Source organism: Marmota flaviventris, chromosome 19, assembly GCF_047511675.1.
Source record: "Marmota flaviventris isolate mMarFla1 chromosome 19, mMarFla1.hap1, whole genome shotgun sequence".
Classification (NCBI taxonomy): domain Eukaryota; kingdom Metazoa; phylum Chordata; class Mammalia; order Rodentia; family Sciuridae; genus Marmota; species Marmota flaviventris.
In genome coordinates this window covers 15,798,682-15,816,537 of record NC_092516.1, presented here as the reverse complement: position 1 = coordinate 15,816,537, position 17,856 = coordinate 15,798,682, and the positions used below count along the sequence as shown (strand labels likewise).

The following is a 17,856-nucleotide window of genomic DNA, read 5'->3' as shown; positions in this document are numbered from 1 at the left end:
ACTTATCTTTTTTTTAAGTATCATTCTGGTTATTTGTTGAAATAGACTCTAAGGAGGTACGTTAGTCAGTTTTCTGTTACTGTATCAACATACCTGAGATAATCAACTGATAAAGAGAAAAGGTTTGCTTTGGCTCTATTTCAGAGCTTTCACTCCATGCACAATCGGTCGAGTTGCTTTTGGACCCTGTAGCCAAGGAGCACATCATGACAGGAACACGTGACAGAGGAGGCTGTTCAACTTGTGTCTAGGAAGTGAAAAAGGGAAGGCACTGTCCCCTTCAAGGGCACATCCTCAATGACCGGAAGACCTCCCAGTAGGTCCCATCTCGTAAAGTTTCCCCTGCTGTCCAGTGTGCCAAACTGGGTACAAAGCCCCTGGGAGGCATTTCAGATCCAAACTGTAGCAGGAGGCAAGTCTGCAGAAATCCCAAGGAGGTTGACGGTGGCTGGCTCCGGGGTGGAGTAGTCAGAAATGGCCACATTCTGGTGTATTTTTATACAGCTCGTGTTCCTAGTGTTTTTCCTGCTTCTTTTTCTTTTTTTAACCATTACTATAATTACTTCACTGCACTTTTTTTCTGACTTATTGGATCACATGTTTCAAACTCTGATATAAACACCTCCATTTATCTTTCTGGCTTCGTTAGGTATTTATCTAACTCTCCCAGGATTTTCCTACATGAACCAACCACATGAAAATCTGCAAAACAGGATCACTCCAGTGCCTCTATAGTTTCCTTGTAAAGATTTACAGCCTCAGTCTCTAGAATTATTTCATCAAGCTTAATGGATCCATATTCTTGAATTCTTTCCTAACCTATATTTTTCCAGCAATTTTGCTCACTATATTTCCATAGCAGTCTTCTTATCTAACACACTGGTTGAAATGTCAAGAAGCATAGGATTTAAAAAGCTTTTTTGCCAAGAGAATATTCTCCTTCACATTCAACACAACTTGGATTTGAGCATCGTGAAGGCATTTTCTTTGTTAGATTAAATTTTTGTTTGCATGTGTTTTTTAATAGCTTTAAGCCATTGGGGAGCAATATATGCAAGAAGAAGCTAAAAGACTTATGTAAGTGGTATTTTATATATCTATAACCTAAGCTGCTACCCAAGAAAGGTGAACTGTGTTAACAGAGGCTATGACTGTCTTTCACCTGCTGAATACCTTGAGGAGTCTTTCAAGTGTAGGAGTAGGAGTTACAAAGAACTAAAAACCTCTGCAAAAATGGATGAAGAATTGAAACCCAAAGAAGCCAAACATGGCAAAACTGAAGAATGATATTGAAAGAGTAAAGCAAGAGAAGACTTCTCATTGAAAGAACTAAGGGTGGAGAGAAATTCCTGTGAATGGTTCATTAGTGTTTTGTTGTGAAGTAGTTAGTTCACATCTAAGCTTCACTTTGGTCTTTCCTTTGGTATCATAAAATCTACACCAGTGTATTAACTGCCTGTGGCTGTATAACAAATTATCCCCAAACTTATCACGTGGGTCAGGACTTTGAACATAGGTAAGCTAGGTCCTCTGCTTGAGGGTCTCCCAAGGTTGCTGTAGAAAGGTCAGCCAGGCTTCATCTTAAGGCTGAAGAGGAAGGGATCTACTCCTAATCCTAAGGATTCAGTTTCTTATAAGGGATGTCAGAGGCCACCTGCTGATCCTTACTATGTGGGCCTCTCCATTGGTAGCTCCCAGCAGGCTGCCTGACTTATCAGAGCAAGCAAACAAGAGGGCAAGACAGTGTACCAGCAAGACAGTAGTCTCAGTCTTTGGTGAAATCTACTCTCAGAAGTGACATCCCATTATTTTGCTGTATTCTACTAATTAAAAGCAAGTCACATTAAATTAATTAAAAAAAACCAAACAACAAACCAAGTCACGAGGACCAGCCAATATGCAGGGGAGCAAGTTACACAAGGACATAAACACAGGGAGGCAGGAATCACTTGAGGCCTCTTAGAGGCTGCCTGCTACAATTACCCACTAGTACTTTTGTCTGAATAGACTATTTGAGAGGATCCACAACCAGGACAATGAGGTGCATGAATGGCATGCCATTAGGCAGTAATTTGCAGAAAACCTGGTGAGGGTTTTGGTTTTCCTTGGAATTGGGGCCTCCTCATTGGCCAGATGGTCTTAGCTGACATCCAGATTCACTTGAGAATTGTGCCCAGAGTCCTTAACTGCAAGGGCAGTACCTGGTTCTTCCCACACCAGAAGAAAAGAGGTATGCACCTTCATGGCATCAGTGACGAATTTGATCAGATAAAAGAGGCACTGATTGGTCAGATTCAGGGAATGTATGCTGAGGTGGGCTACCACCTCAGAACTAAGGGGCATTTCTATAGGATTCCCATGCGGCCTTTAAGGATACATTTCTTGAAAATGTCTGTGTGAAACAGAGAATTCAGGTCCTGGCAAGAAATGGATGGCACAAATTGGGTAATTGAAAACAGGGAAAAATTTACATGTAAAAGTTTGGAAAGCGTTAAAAAAAAATAAGAGATGTCAATTTCCCTGGAATCATCAACAGCAGAGCTCCTACCCACCAGGTCTAAAAGGAAAGCAGGAGAGAAATTCCTGGAATCCAGAGGTAGCTCAGCTGTAAGAAAAACCCATTCACAGAAGAGGAGGCCCTCGAGGAGGCTGAGCCACTGCCAGCCCTTAACAGCTCCAGAAAGGGAGCCAGGGGAATAAGTGCCCCGACTTGGCCCTCCATCTCCAGCCTCCTGCTGGGCCCCCACTGGCCAATCCCAGATGGAAGCTAGAGACAAAGTAATTTAATCAGTCTCTCTGGGCAGAGTGAATCTGAGAAGAGTGTACATTTGGAGGTACAGGCGGGAAGTATCCAAAGCATAAACAATAGGCCAGGCAGGTTGATACAAGCCTCTTAAAAGGGCAGAAGTCACAAAAATTCTCCTGGAAATAAGCAGATGCAATCACTCAGAAGCTGGTATTCAAAACCCACATGGAGAAACACAAAATAGCTTTTAAAATGAAAGTCTACTCAGAAGGACAGAAAGAGGTGATCCCTGGCCATGGGTTTGGGAGGATTCAAGTCCTGTGTTAGTCAGCTTTCCATTGCTGTGACAAAATGCCTGAGGTAAACCACATATATAGAGTCAAGATTTACTTTTCCTCGTAGTTACAGAGGTTTCAGTCCAAGGTCACTGGTCCCTGTTGCCTTTGGACCTGTGGCGAAGCAGAGCATCATGGTGGGAGCACATGATGGGGCAAAGCTGCTCACCTTGCGGTGACTGGGAAACAGAGATGGGGGAAGGGGTCAGGGTCCTGGCAGCCCCTTCATGGGCAGCTCCCAGGGAATCCAGCTTCCCTCCACTAGTCCCACCTCCTAAAATTTCCACAACCTCCCAAAAGCACCATCAGCTGGGGACCAAGACTTCAACACACGACTTTGTTCCCTCACTCTATTTAGGATACTGAGAAGAGCCAGGAAATAAAACACCAAATCAAACCTTCTAGGACAGTTTTCATCAAACTGAAATATAACCTTTTCAAGGAGGCAACCAACCAGGTGGAAACTAAGGGAAGCCAATACACAGAGAACAGGAGACAGAACCGAGAGGGATTCCAGCTCACAGTAATTTTTTTCTAAACCACCTTGGTGTCATGGTAAGAGAGCTGTGAAAAGCAGAGACTCCACTGGTGTGTGTCCCACCTCCTCCCACTTTCATCTCATTCAGAGCCACAGGACAAAGCCCTGTGGTGTCACAGACCTGCCGATCTGGCCCATCACCTCTCCAACCTCATCTCCCACCTCTCCTAACTCTCACCCAAGTCCCAGTCTTGTGTTTACCATCTCAGTCCTCAAATACCCTGAGCTTTGGCCTTGCCTCTGGAACTGGCTCATATTTCTGCCTAGAATCTCCCCTATATATAGGCATGTCCTCCTCTGTCCTCCAAGTACATGCTCCATTATCGTCTTTTCAATAAGGCCTTCCCTAACTACCTGCTTCTGAATTAAAGCTTGTTCTCTGCCATCCCCACCACCCAGTGCTCCCAATGCTTCCCTCCACATTTCTTTTGCCCCATAGGGTCAGTTACTGTCTGACATGAACATGTGTTTATTGTCTGCCTCTCCTGCCCCCAGTAGAGTGCAAGCTCTTTGAAGTCAGGGCTTTGTGTCCTGCTCTATCTGTAGCACCTACCGCAAGGCCACCAGAAAAAGTCAGTTTTCCATAATTTTCCATTAAATGGCAATCTTCCAATCCCATGCCTCCCTTCTCCCCGAGTGGAGCTGAAGTTTTCTGAACTTTGTCTAATTGAAATTCCTACTGAGTTCAGTTTTGTGCAAGAGAAGAAGTGGATTCACTCCAACATTTCAAAAACTATGTAGTAAACATCAACCAGAACCTAGTCCATGGTGCAGTGGGAACATGGCGGTGAACAAGACAGATAAGGTTCCTGCCCACAGATTACATCCGGGTGAGATATGTACTGGTGAGTTGTCACTTCCTCTCCTCCAATGCCAAACCCTTCCTGGTGTGACAGATCCTGGAGCTGGACTTGGCACCAGTGGGAATCCACCAGGCTGCCCATCAGTGTCTCAGGCTGCCTGTCCCAAGATGCCAGAGAAGGTCACAGAGAAGCCTGGTGCAGAGTGGGGTTTCTGTGGGTGTAATATGGCCAAAAGTTAATAAAGACGGGGCAGATTCCCAGAAGAACAGACTTGTCAACCTCAGGCACTTGTCAACCTCAGTCATTCACTTCAACATGAGTGGAGGAGGTGACCATACCCAGGGAGAGAGCCAGATCACTCCTCGAACTGGAATATTCTTCCCAAAGGATGGCCCAATGCGTATTCCATGTGCTGTTACTTAACCAGAAAATCCTGGGAAACTCTGGATGAAAGGGTCTTGACTACACTAGAGGTACAGCTAAGATGTAGAGTTGGAGGGAATTACTCCTAGAACATTCCATGCTCCAGATGAAGCAGTCAGTGCATTGTTAGCTACAAAGGCTACCATGTGGCAAAGTAGGTGGAACAACCATGTTATAAGCATGAGCTCTGACTGCCTGCTTTGCTGTGGTACCTGGTTTCCATGACTCTTGGAGATGGGGAATAAGCAGGAGCAGGACACTATCAGCTGCCAAGTAGCATGGCACTCTTTGGAGGCCACGGAACAGGACCAGAACTGAGCAAGGAAGGCGTGTGGACAATCTGATGTATAAGTCAGCATTTGCTACAGTAACAATCTCAGTGGATTTCCATAACAAGTATTTATTTCTTGCTTATGAGTCTTCAAGTCTTCAGCAGAACCCAGCTGAGCTCAGCTTGGCTTTAAGATTTCAGTCAAGTTCAGGACTACCCACAGTCCCTTCACGTGAAAAAGAGATTACTTCCCAAGGTGAAGCTACATCATGCAAGCACATTTAAAATTCCCAGGTCATGACATATCTACTCACATTCTAACGACCAAAGGTGAAATTTAGCAGAGTAAGGAAACAGACTCTCCCTACTGAGATGTACTACAAATTCCCACGGCTTGGATTATTAGGTATAATCCTAATAAAGGGGGTAAGCAGTATTGCTGGAACAGTCACCTGGCCCACCATCCACAGGCATGTGCTGGAGGGTCTAAGACTGGAGGAGATTTCACAGGCCCAGGGTTCTCCCAGGAATGTGCAGTCCCCGCCATTTCCTCCCTCCACTTTCCATCAGCATCTATTCAGTCTGCCTCTTAAAAGGCCAAGAAAGAAGTGAAGGCAAATAAGGACTTCACTTGCTGGTGTCCCCATGGATCAGACGAGCCCACAGCCTTTTCTAAAATCATCAGTAACTGGGGCACTGAAGAAGTATAAGATGAATTGCCTGTTGGGACGGAAGAATCTCTGGATCATTGGACATCCTAAATGGATTTGTAGAGAGGGAACTCACTTCAGGACCCCTGCAGGACATGTGCTTTGCAGATGTCCCAGCTGGATACTGGGTAGACTGGGAACTCTGCAAGGCTTAAGTTTCGGCACACACATCCCATAAATATGAGATGGGAGGAAGATGATGTAAATGCTTTGGTTTGGGGGGTGTTTTTGGTTTTTAATATTTATTTTAAAATATTTTTTCTAATATTTATCTATTTTAATATTTAAGTGGACACTATATTTTTATTTTACTTTTTTATGTGGTGCTGAGGATCAAACCCAGTGCCTCATGCATGCTAGACAAGCACTCTACCACTGAGCCACAACCCCAGCCCCAATATAGATGTTTTTAAAAACCCCCCCAAGATGCTAGGCTGGATCCAAGCATGGTGGACCACCTTAATCCCAGTGACTTAGGAGGCTGAAATAGGAGGATCAAAAGTTCAAGGCCAGGCTGAGCAACTAAGTGAGATCCTATCTCAAAAGAAAAAATTAAAAGGGCTGGGGACTTAGTTCAATAGTAGAGCAACCCTGGGACTGCGCTAGTACTAGGAAAAAAGAAAAAAAGGCAAAGGTAGACAAAGTTAAGGTCAAAGAAAGACCAAATATTTCACATAAATTATAATTCTCTTCCATGGCAGCGTCTCTTCAGTACAGCCAGGTAAACACAGCGCACTCAAGAACCCAGCAACCTTTTCTTTGGCAGTCCAGAGCATCACCAGCAACGGTGGCTACAACTCTGGATACCAGGACTACAGCGAATAACTGAATTTGCACTTCACTGGGTGGCAGGCTGGGGTTGTGGGAGGATTGCCAGCCCCCAGCAAGCCAGGCTCAGCATCCATTGTGGGCCTAAAGGTGGGGCTTCTACAAAAGGATCTGGCTGGGGCATTATCCACAATGTTTAATAGCCAGGATGGCCAGAGGTCCTGCCCTATCAGAACTCTGAACAACAGCACACGGTAACCTGCCTGCAAGTGTCCTTGATCCCTGCACCCAGCTAGTGAAGCTACCAAGGATGGAGGCTGGGAACCCATCCGGCAGGCTGACATTGAAAGGTGAACATTACAGCACCTACCAGTATGACCTGCCACTTTCCTGAAGGAAGGGACTGAGCATTTCAACCTGAGACCCTGGGGGTCCTGCAGGGCATGAGCTAGATTTGTCTTCCTGCCTGAGGCGATCACCAATTATATGTGCTGTGAGGCAAGCTGGCCTCCCGCCAGAGGAGGTGGTGAAGGGATTTACAGAATCTCTCTCTGATCTGACTTATTAGAGAAGTTAAAGGTACCAGCTCAGGAGGCAGCACAGCTCAGAGATAAAGAAGTCAGGATTCAGGTCCCCACTATGTGGGAGGCCAAGGGTCGAGAGAGTTCCTAACCCAGTCTCCTTCTCTAGGACTCAGTCTCCTCATCTGGAAAAGGGGAATTGTCACAGCACCTACCTGGCAGGGTCTTCATGATGATGAAAGGAGCTAAGAGGACAGGCATAGCCCTGTGAGCAGTCTGGCACAGTCGGCTCTCTGTTATGGGAGCCATTGCTATTATTCCAGATGGGAGGGATGACCAGGAAGTGGATCAGAAACAAGCGATCAAAAGAGAACATGAGATACAAAAGCCATGGTGCTCTCAGTGTGAAGTCTGATTCAAAGGAGAGCTGTTTTTGCTATTGTGTGCCTTTGGTTGTTCAGGATAATCCAAGGCCACAGAAAGTGGGAACACACAGTGACCTTTCTGCTGGGATGCTGCATGGCGCATGCTCATTCAGCATCCTTCTCCGAGCAGCTGGTCCAGCCCAGAAGAACTGGGGACTGCTATTGTTTGGAACCAGATAAATGACCTGTGCTTGGGAAGCAACATTTGCTGCCACTTCCCTGCCAGGATGAAAATAAAAGCAAATCGGACCCTCTGTGGTACCTGCAGGGCCACCCCTTCCATGCCACAATCTTTTCATTTTCTATAATGACCACGGGTGACATCTCCCCAAATCCACCAGTCTCTACAACACCTACCAATGCTGATTTATTAAAAAAACCCACTCACCTCTTACGGAACACCACAGATTTTTGGAAATTCACAGATTTCCCATCTCTAGATGAGATGTCTCCTGTGGATGTACAAGTAAAAGAACCCAGGACACCTAACTTACCACCTGAGGGATGCCGTGCCAGGCAGATTGGATTGCTACCCCCAGAAGGTGTAGCCCCTGGTGGGTGGGATACACCATGGTTGGCCCCCTTTCTCGAGCTCCGACTTCCTGAATCCAAGACCAAGGGCATCCTAGCAATTTCCAGAAGTAACTTCTTCCCAGAAGGATAGGACCAGGGGACTGAGTTTGCTGGGCTATGCCAAAATCACATTAGCAACTGACTTATCCAAATTTTTTTTTCAAACCATTCTCTGAAGCTCAGAGCAACTCAATACCAGGACACCATCTCCACTTAAAAAAAAAAAAAAAAAAAAGGAAGAAGAATATTTTAAAAGTTTAACTGATAACTCCACAGTCATCCATCCAGCTGATACCCAAGGAAATAGAAGGCATCTGGAAAATGTATTTAAAAATTGATTTAACGTTGGGCCATGTTAAATGTTTTAATTTCCAAGCAATGCAATGCCCACCAAAACATCAATTAGTCCCAGCAATCAGGCAGGAATATTGGCTTCTGTTGAGGGATTCATTTATTTCAGTTCTGCTAAGCATCGGAGAAGGAGAAATCCGATGTAGTCTGGAGCTCCAAGAAAGTGAAATTAAGCTGGAGGAAAAGCCAGATCAGGCACTTGCTAAAAAGAGTTCCTCTTCCTGCACCCATCTCCCCTCCCTTCTCTCTCTGGAGGGAGGGAGGGCAGTAAAGTCTGTAAACAGGACACCCTCCCCTCCCCAGTTCTGTCTCAAAAGCCAGGAAAAAAAAAAAAAAAACAGGTTAAACTGGGCATAGAAGGGCACCCTTCTAGAGAGGCTGGGTGCCTTAAAATTCACAGGATCATTTTTAAATTTTTCCCCCTTTTAAATGTCAAGGGTCCAGGGTCTCCTTGCCCTAGTTGAGGTGCTGAGTCCAGCTGAGGGTCTCCTACAGTCTGAAGCATCCTCTGTCTCTACAGACCTTGGCCAGCTGCTTGGGACACCAATGGGAAGCGCTTAGGCCACTCATCACAGGAGATCAGTCATCAGAAGCAGCAGGGGGCCTCCAAGCCAAAGACCCAAGGCAATAGAAGCTCCTGAAATCAAACACAAGGTGGGGCACACATGAGGGCAGAAGCATGTGCCCAGCCCCCTGAGTCTCTTGGGACCTCTTAACTAGGAAGCTCTATCTGTTCATCTCTTAAATGGGAATAATGGCTCCAAAGGGGGAGAAAAAAGCAAGTTGAATTAAATGGGATTGTGTGAATCAGCATATACCAGGCCTGCCTTAATCATAAGAGTTGCCTGGGAAGTCTAATGCAAGTGCCAAGAAAGATTCTGATTCAGCAAGTCTGGTAGGAGGCCTAAGAATGTGTACTCTAAACATCATTCTAGATGCAAGTTGAGGAAACAAAAGATGGAGGGTTTGGCCACAGGAATGGCTCATCCAATGGCAGCTCTTCCTCAGACACCCCTGTAGAGCGAATGGAGGAGGTGTCAGGGGTCTTGCCTGGTCATTTTCTGACACTGCTGGTTCAAGGGAAAACAGGTACCCAACTCTCTGCAGGGGATGTGACAACGTCTATCAAAATTACAAATGCACATACCCTCCGACCCAGCAATCCCACTTTGGAGAATTTATCCTAGACATACCTGAACTTGCAAATTATACAAGGTTATACACAAATTACACAATGCAGTGTTAGTAACAACAAAAAAGAAAAGAAACAATTGAAATGCCCATCTACATAGATCTAGTTAAATACTCTCATGATGTAGCCAGAAAACCAACAATTACACAGCTCCTGCAGATGGTTATGGGATTGTCCCCAAATATATTGTTAGATTAAAAAATGCAGGATGCAGAACAGGTGTATAATAAGCCTTTGTTAAATTGCAGAAATAATCTATCTCTGATTTGCTTGTATATGCATAGAATATCTTTGGACAAATACACTAGAAGCTGGTAGGACTGGTGGCCTGTGGGGCTGGGGGACGGGGGACAGAGACAGAAGTTTCATTACATAACTCTTCTGACCCTATATGTTTTAAACATGTACATTATCTATTATGTGTATTATCTATTCATACAAAATGCCAAAACATTTTTTTAAACAATTTTCATTATTATAATATATAATTTTAATTATATTTCAGTGAAAAGTTTATTAAAAATAATAATACATAGAAAGGCATGGCCCTATCTGTAAGTGCTACCTCTGAACACTTGTGGTCATGGAAATTAGGAATCCCCCAATCGCCATCCCCAGAGGAAAGTGGGGCCTGGAAATGGGAGACTGTTGACAGTGATGGATGATCAAGTTAGGAAAGGGAAGGAAAGCAGGTAGAGTTGGTTAAGCCCAAGTTCTTTCTCCCACGAGCATGTGCACCTGCTCTTCCCTCTACCTGGGATACAGTCCACCAGGCAAAGTCCATCTTATCCACATCTTGGGCTTCAACTGAGGCATCATGGATTCCACGAGCCCCTCCCACTCCCCCCAGGCCTATCCAGGTACATTCCCTTGGAGTCTGTGCATCTCCACCATACTGCCTCCTGGCCACCTGGTTATGGATGCTTCCCTCACCCCACAGCTCAGTGAGGACAAGAGACACCTGGCTCCAAGCTATTTCCCCAAAGTGTAGCACCGTGCCTAGGATAGAAAAAACGGCCAAGATGGAGTGGGCGAGGAAAGCAGTAAGCAAGGCCAGGAGGGGAAAAGGCCGGAAAGTCACATACCCAGGTGAATGTCACTTCCTGGGGGGGCTTCCCAGATCCTGTCTTGCTCAGCCCTTGGTTACCATCACCTCCTCTGCCATTGCCTTCCCCGTCTTATCAGACATGACATCATCCTCTCCATTTACAAAAGACCCTTGTCTGTCTTGGTCCTTCCCAGCCTCCACAGCAGATTTGGAACATAGAAGGTGCCCAGTGCAGAGAGGCTGAATTAATTAATACTGGACAGAGACGAAGAAGGATGCAAAGGAACCACTAAAACCTGTTCAGTCTTGAGAAGATTCCGATCCAATGGATTCCAAAGAGAACCTGGGGGACCTGCAAGTTTTATGAGCTTCCCCAAGTGATTTCAAATGCTGCTAGAATCACTCTGCAAAAGCTTGGTGAGCACTGTGGGTTTATCTCTGAGCACAGATCCTAAATGACTGTTAAAGATCCGGCCCTGAACCTTGGGAACCTTCCCCCGCCCCCCAGGGACTGCACGGTAGACCACTGGACAGGGAAGGAGGCTAAGAGTGCGAGTGCGTCCCTGGCGTGGCTCTGCTCACCTGGGGGAGAACCTGCGGAGGACGACCCGGTGGGGCTGGCGCTGGCGGGCGCTTCCTGCCAGGAGTGAGTCTTGGCGCCATCTAGTGCTCGCTGGAGGCTCTGCAGCTGTGACGTGCTGAGCCGCTGGCGCTGGGCGTGGGTCACCGCGGCGGCATTCTCTGGACCCAAGGAGGCGATCTGCTCTGCTGACAGCTCCTGTGGGAGGAAAAGGGGGCAAAGGCTTCAGAGGGCGGAGCTTCTCACTTTCCCCAAACCTCAGTCATCTTCCCAAGCCTGCACAACTTTGTCATGCCCACCATTTGTGCACCTCTTTAAGATCACTCTTTGACTAAGCAAATACATATATTTTAAAATGGAATTTTCCAAAAATAGAAGATCAGTAGAATTGCTATAAGCAAACATTCAATAGAAGCAAAAAGAAAAAAACACAATTTAATTTCAGCTAGATTGTGGCCAACAACATCTGAATCCCTAGCCTCTTAAAAAAAAAAAAAAGAGAGGCTGGACCATTATGGTGGTGCCTGTAATCACAGTAGCTCAGGAGGGTGAGGTAGGAGGATGGCGAGTTCAAATCCAATCTCAGCAAAAGCAAGGCACTGAGCAACTCAGTGAGACCCTGTCTCTAAATAAAATAAAAAAATAGGAATGAAGATGTGGCTCAGTGGTCAGGTGCCCCTGAGTTCAATCCCCACTTACAAAAAAAAAAAAAAAAAAGGGGGGTTGGAGAAATTAAAAAGTGCTCCAGAGGTATTAAAGACATTCTAGCTCCAAAGTGAGCCTCCTTGAAGTAATCAAAAGTCTTAAAGGAGGGTTGAAAAGGGAGTCATGATTTTCTCACTGTGACAATAAAGATACCTTTTCAACCATTCCAGTTTTCCACCTGAAGAAACGCTGGTGTAGGAAAGAAATCACAGGCCTAGATGTAAAAGACCTGAATCTGAGCCCAGGCTCTGCCTCATACTAGCCGTGTGACCTTGGGCAAGTTGCATAGCCTCTCTGGGCTTTTGGACTAGCTGTGGAGTGACTCAAGAGAACTTATCTCCTAGGCCAATTTTGATCCTCTGGCATGACTGCTTAAATACCATATGATGAGTCCTGCGAGGGATCAGAGGAGGGAACACATGGTAATCTACTGTTGATGTCGCCATAAACAACAGAAGTAGAAAATTCTGCCTGGCACCCTGTGTCTTTAAGAACTCTGAACAAAATGTTTTCTGAAGTCACCCAGCTTTAAATAAGGACTTGGTGACTGGTTCCAGTGGGAATGGAATGAGATGGGGTGGCAGGATTCGGCTTTTTTAAAAGAACCTCTCACATCATCCTGTTTATTTTAGGGCCCCAAAGGATCTTGGGATTCTATGGTAATGCTCCTCCCTCCCTCCCGCCTCACTCAGTCTCACCCTCTCCTCTCCTGTCTGGGTAGACCTGCCCTGGAATCCCATTCCTCTGCCTACAGCCCTTCTCTGTACCATGCCCTCCAGGACACTGCAGTGGCTCTGTCAAGCCCTGGGTCCTGCCCACCCTTCCAGCCACACTCCCAGTGCTCTTCACCCCAGGAGAAGGAGCATCCATACTGACAGCTCCTGGAAACCAGCAGGGCTCTTCCTTCCAGATGAGCAAGTGCTCATCTGGTTTACGTCTACCATTAACACCAAGTCTGTATTACAAAAATTATCTATTTTTCCAATGCTGCTGACTTGTGACCCATGGGACAGATTGAATCTCTAGGCCTACTGTTTTTTTAAAAATAAATTCAAATCGACTGCCAACATTTAATTATCAGGAGATTTCACATGCAAATGAAGATTTCTGGCTGCTTCTAAAAAAAAAAAAAAAAAAAGTTACATCCAGCAATTCTGGGTCCATGTGGTCACACTGCATTAATGTGCCTGAGATGAGAAGCAGCCGCCCCATTTAGACAGGCCTCTCCTATTCACATTGGGCCCCACCCTGCCTACTGCATTCCTTTATGTCACCTTCTTGGTCCCTGAAGGTACTGTTTTATAACTCCTTCACCAAAGAATCTCCTCCTGATCCCAGGTAAACCTAACCTTGACCCTGCAGAGGACAAACAGGAGTTTAAAATAGATACTTGAACAATGAAGCAGCCACAACTCACTCCTATAGAGACCAGGAGAAAGTGCTTGGTCAAATGCCAAGACCAAGCTGCCCATCCCACATAGAGCATTCCCCCCCACCACCAGGGGAAGCAGGAATTCCCTCACTAGCCTCAGGGAATGCTGTTTATTTGCCCCCCCCCCCAAGGGCTATTGTGCCCAGGCTGTGCTGGGAGCTGTCCACGGTGCTGGAACGGTCCTAGGTCAGATGTGGGTCTTGAAATGAACCAGTCATGTGGCACCTCGGGACTGTCTCCAGTCTGATTTGTGTGCCTTATCCAGGTGTATACCCAGCAAGCAAGAAGATCAGGGGTCCTCCCTCCTCATCAGAGCAGTCCGTCCAAACACTTAAATCTCGTACGAGCTCAGGAAGATAGACCCCTCTGGAGTCCCCGGCTGCCCTACTTCATCTGATGCAACCACACTCTCTCAATTTTTTTCCACAGCAATTCATCATCTGTCTTATTATGGTTTTTTTTCAATTAATTAAAAGATTTTTAATTAAACTTATTTCAAAGGGAAATGTTATCGAGCTCCACACTCTCACCTGCAAATCTGAAGTTCAAAAGTGTCTGAAAACTGAAAGTTTTTTCCGAAGTTTAAGACAAACTTAATTACTAGCAAAACTTGATGTGAGGCTATTTATAGCTTCTATTTATTTTAGTTGGTGTGATTTGTTACCTATTTCCTCACAAAAAATATTACTATGTTATAAGTATGTTTACTTACAAATGCATCCCCTGCTGCTGCTGAGAATATTAGGTATATTTAGTACATACACGTGCCATTCTCTCTAAATCTGAAAAATTCCAAATGCTAAATACCTCTGTGCCCAAGTGTTTTGAAGAAGGTTTTTAAGAACCTGTCACACCTCCATAAATAGAAAATTAGTATCACTTGCTAGGAAGAGAAGGTAGCCATAAAAATAAGTATAATTAAAACATAAATTAAAAATTTAAGAAAAACTTTTCAAAAACACCTAAAATTATCCTGCCACCATCCATTGTTGACATGTTGATCTCCTCTGATCCTATCAGTAGAGGGCTATTTCCACACCTCGAGAATCCAGGGCCTGTCACTTGTTTCCTTGTGTGATCCGAAATGGTGTCAAGCTCTCATTTCTCCTTGAAGAAGTGAGCACCTACTTTGAATATCTCGTCAGGGAAGCATTTTACTGCTGATGGCTGGAAATACGGCATCAACTCCTTGTCGATCATTCGGAGCTCCGCCTGAGTTAACCCAGCTGGGAAGGAAAGGAATCACGGGGTTAGTTCAAGCCATCGGAACTCCGCTCCTTTTATTAATGGGGCTGCATAATGTACAGCTCTGCGTGTCCCAAGCAAGCATCATTCCTGATCATTCCTGGAAAATCACACGAGGGAGCCATGTTCCTTAATCAACTAGGAAAAATATGTGGGTCACATTAGCCCTGGTTGGCCTCCTGTAGTGAAATGTATACCCAGAAGGAGCTTCAATTTACACACTTTAAGATGATGAACAAATCTATTTAGAGACCAATTAAATCACATTCTATAGCAGCGTTTTTCTGTATAAAACTGTAGCATGCACAGGAATTGCCAGGAGACCTTGTTTAAAGAACAGATTTTCAGATACTGCCCTCTACAATATCAAGCCGTAAAATCTAGATTCTACTGTAAACTCCACTGATGTTTTCTATGTGGCCAAGAATTATTATTTCATTTTGTTTCATTTTATTTTAGTTCTAGATTTCACTTTGAGAAGAGAAAGTTATGCTCAAGATGCCTCTTACCTGTAATGGTCCCAAGCTCTTGCAAGACTGAGCTGGTCCACTCAGTGGGATCCCCAAACACTTCTTCAGCCTTTCTCTTAAACTCAGCCAAGACATGAGTGCTGCAGGTCAGGGTCCCAATTCTGGCCACCACCACCCTGGTTAAAGAAGAAGACCTCTCCAGTCAAAAAATATTGTGTAGAAGGTAAATAGGCTCAGCACCAAGAGAGGACCCAGATAACCCCATTCCCTATTTTAGTTCAGAAAGGGGCAATGTATCAGAAAGTGGAGAACATCTGGATGAACAGATGGATCGATGGGTGAATGGAGGGATCATTTGCTATTTTGCACACTAGTATTTGGGTTACCTGAATTCTGAGATCTTTATAAGTGGAATTTCAGTGATGTTCATAGCACACAGGATGGCACCAAGCCCTACTAAGTGAAAGCTCTTCAGATCCTGAACACCATAGCCTGAATCCTCCAGGAACCCTTGCAGAATGGATTTGGCCTGATAAATAAATAAATAAATAAAATAAAAATAATAAAAATAAAGAAAGAAGGAAATATCTGCTGATTTATCTCCTTCAAAAGCTCTTGTGATCTTCAGATAGTTTGGACATTCAAGTTCTTCTGCATCAGGATCCAAATATTTCCAGCATCTTTTTTCACAACTTTCCAATCAAACCTGATACTCTCCTGCCTCTCTGTCTTTACTCAAATCAGCCCCTTTCTGGTCATGGCAGAGCATGCCTATAATCCCAGAAATTCAGGAGGCTGAGGCAGGAGGCTCACAAGTCCAAAGTCAGCCTCCGCAACTTAGCAAGGCTGTAAGCAACTTAGTGAGACCCTGTCTTAAAATAAAAAAGGGCTGGGGATATGGCTGAGTGGATTTAATCCCCAGTATCAAAAAAAAATCTAAAAACAAAACAAAACAAAAAATATAGCTCCTTCATCTGCAATATCCTTCTGCATTCCCAACTGTGAGAATCAATTTTATGTTTTAGTCCAATTAAAATATCACCTTCTACACAGAGACAAACCCATGCATCTACAGTCATCTGATCCTTGACAAAGGTGCAAACATTTTCTCCAACATAACATGCATTGGAGAAAAGACAGCCTTTTTTGGCAGGGGGTGGGTACCCTATATTGAATGCAGAATTGCTTAACCACTAGGCCACATCCTCAGCTCATTTTATTTTTTATTTTGAGACAGGATCTCACTAAGTTGCTATTTGGTTTGGATATGAGGTGTCCCCCAAACCTCACATGTGAGACAACGCAAGAAAGTTCAGAGGAAAAATTATTGGGTTGTAAGAATCTTAACCCAATCATGAATTAACCCCCTGATAGGGATTAACTGAGTGGTAAGTGAAGTGGTGGGTATGGCTGGGGGAGGTGGGAATTGGGGCGTGCCTCTGGGTATATATTTGTATCTGTCAAGTGGAATTTTTCCCTCTGCTTCCTGGCCACCATGATGTGAGCTGCTTCCCTCTGCCACACTTTCCTGCCATCATGTTTAGCCTCACCTCAAGCAAGCCCTGAGAAATGGATCTGGCCTTCTGTGGACTGACACCTCCAAAACTGTGAGCCCCTGAATAAACTTCTCTCCCTCTGTAGTTGTTCAGATCAGATCCTTTAGTCACAGCATCAAAAAAAGCTGACTAAAACAGTTGCTAAAAGCCAAACTAAATTGCTGAGGCTGGTTTTGAACTTACGATCCTCCTGCTTCAGCCTCCCAAGCCACTAAGAAAAAACTCCAGGTGTGCACATCGTGCCTAGCAAAAGACAGGCTTTTTAACAAATGATGCTGGTTGTCCATATATAGAAGAATGAAACTAGACCCTTATCTCTCTCTCTGAAAAAAAATCGACTCAAAGTGGATCAATGAGAAAAGAAACTATGCAACTCCCAGAAGAAAATAGAGTGTCAACACTCCAGTACACAGGCACGGGCAACAACTTCCTCATTACAATCCTAAAGCTCAGGAAATAATGCCAAGAGTTAATAAACAGGATGGCATCAAATTGAAAACTTCTGCACTGCAAAGGAAAAAATTCAGAATGGGAAGAGAGAACATACAGAATGGGAGAAAATCGTTGCTAGCTACTCGTCTGACAGAGGACTAATATCTAGAAATATATAAAGAACTCAAGATAAATTTACACCAAAAAATCAAATAACCCAATTAATAAATGAGAAAATGAATTAAACAGTCATCTCAAAAGAAGAGATACAAATGGCTAATGAATATACAAAAAAAAAAAAATGTTCAACATCATCCGCAGTTAGGGGAATGCAAATCAAAACTATACTGAGATTTCATCTCACACTAGTCAGAATGGCAATCATCAAGAATCCAAATAATAGTAAGTGCTGGAGAGGATGTGGAGAAAAAGGAACACTTTTACACTGTGGGTGGGACTATAAATTAGTACAACCATGATAGAAATCAGCAGGGGGGTTCCTCAAAAGACTAGGCATGGAACCACCATAGACCTAGTTGTACACCTCTCAGTACTTACCCTAAAGAATTAAGGTCATCATACTACAGTGATACAGCAATACCCATGTTTATAGTAGCACAGTTCACAATAGCCAAACTATGGAACCAGCCTGGGGGTCCATCAATGGATGAATGGATAAAGAAAATGTGGTCTATATACACAATAGAGTTTTATTCAGCCATAAAGAAAAAT

General features: G+C 44.5%; 1 protein-coding gene across 1 annotated transcript in view; it reads right to left on the bottom strand.

The window, feature by feature from the left end:
• Positions 1–8,872: 8,872 nt before the first annotated feature.
• Positions 8,873–17,856, bottom strand: part of Otoa (otoancorin) — a 72,236-nt gene continuing 63,252 nt past the window's right edge. Inside the window, exons 25-29 of the mRNA XM_071605770.1 lie at positions 15,523–15,665; positions 15,176–15,312; positions 14,550–14,647; positions 11,287–11,482; positions 8,873–9,101 (exon numbers count right to left, since the gene is read on the bottom strand). Of these exons, the coding sequence (XP_071461871.1) occupies positions 9,034–9,101; positions 11,287–11,482; positions 14,550–14,647; positions 15,176–15,312; positions 15,523–15,665 (642 nt within the window). The 3' untranslated portion in view covers positions 8,873–9,033. The remainder of the gene's footprint in view (positions 9,102–11,286; positions 11,483–14,549; positions 14,648–15,175; positions 15,313–15,522; positions 15,666–17,856) is intronic.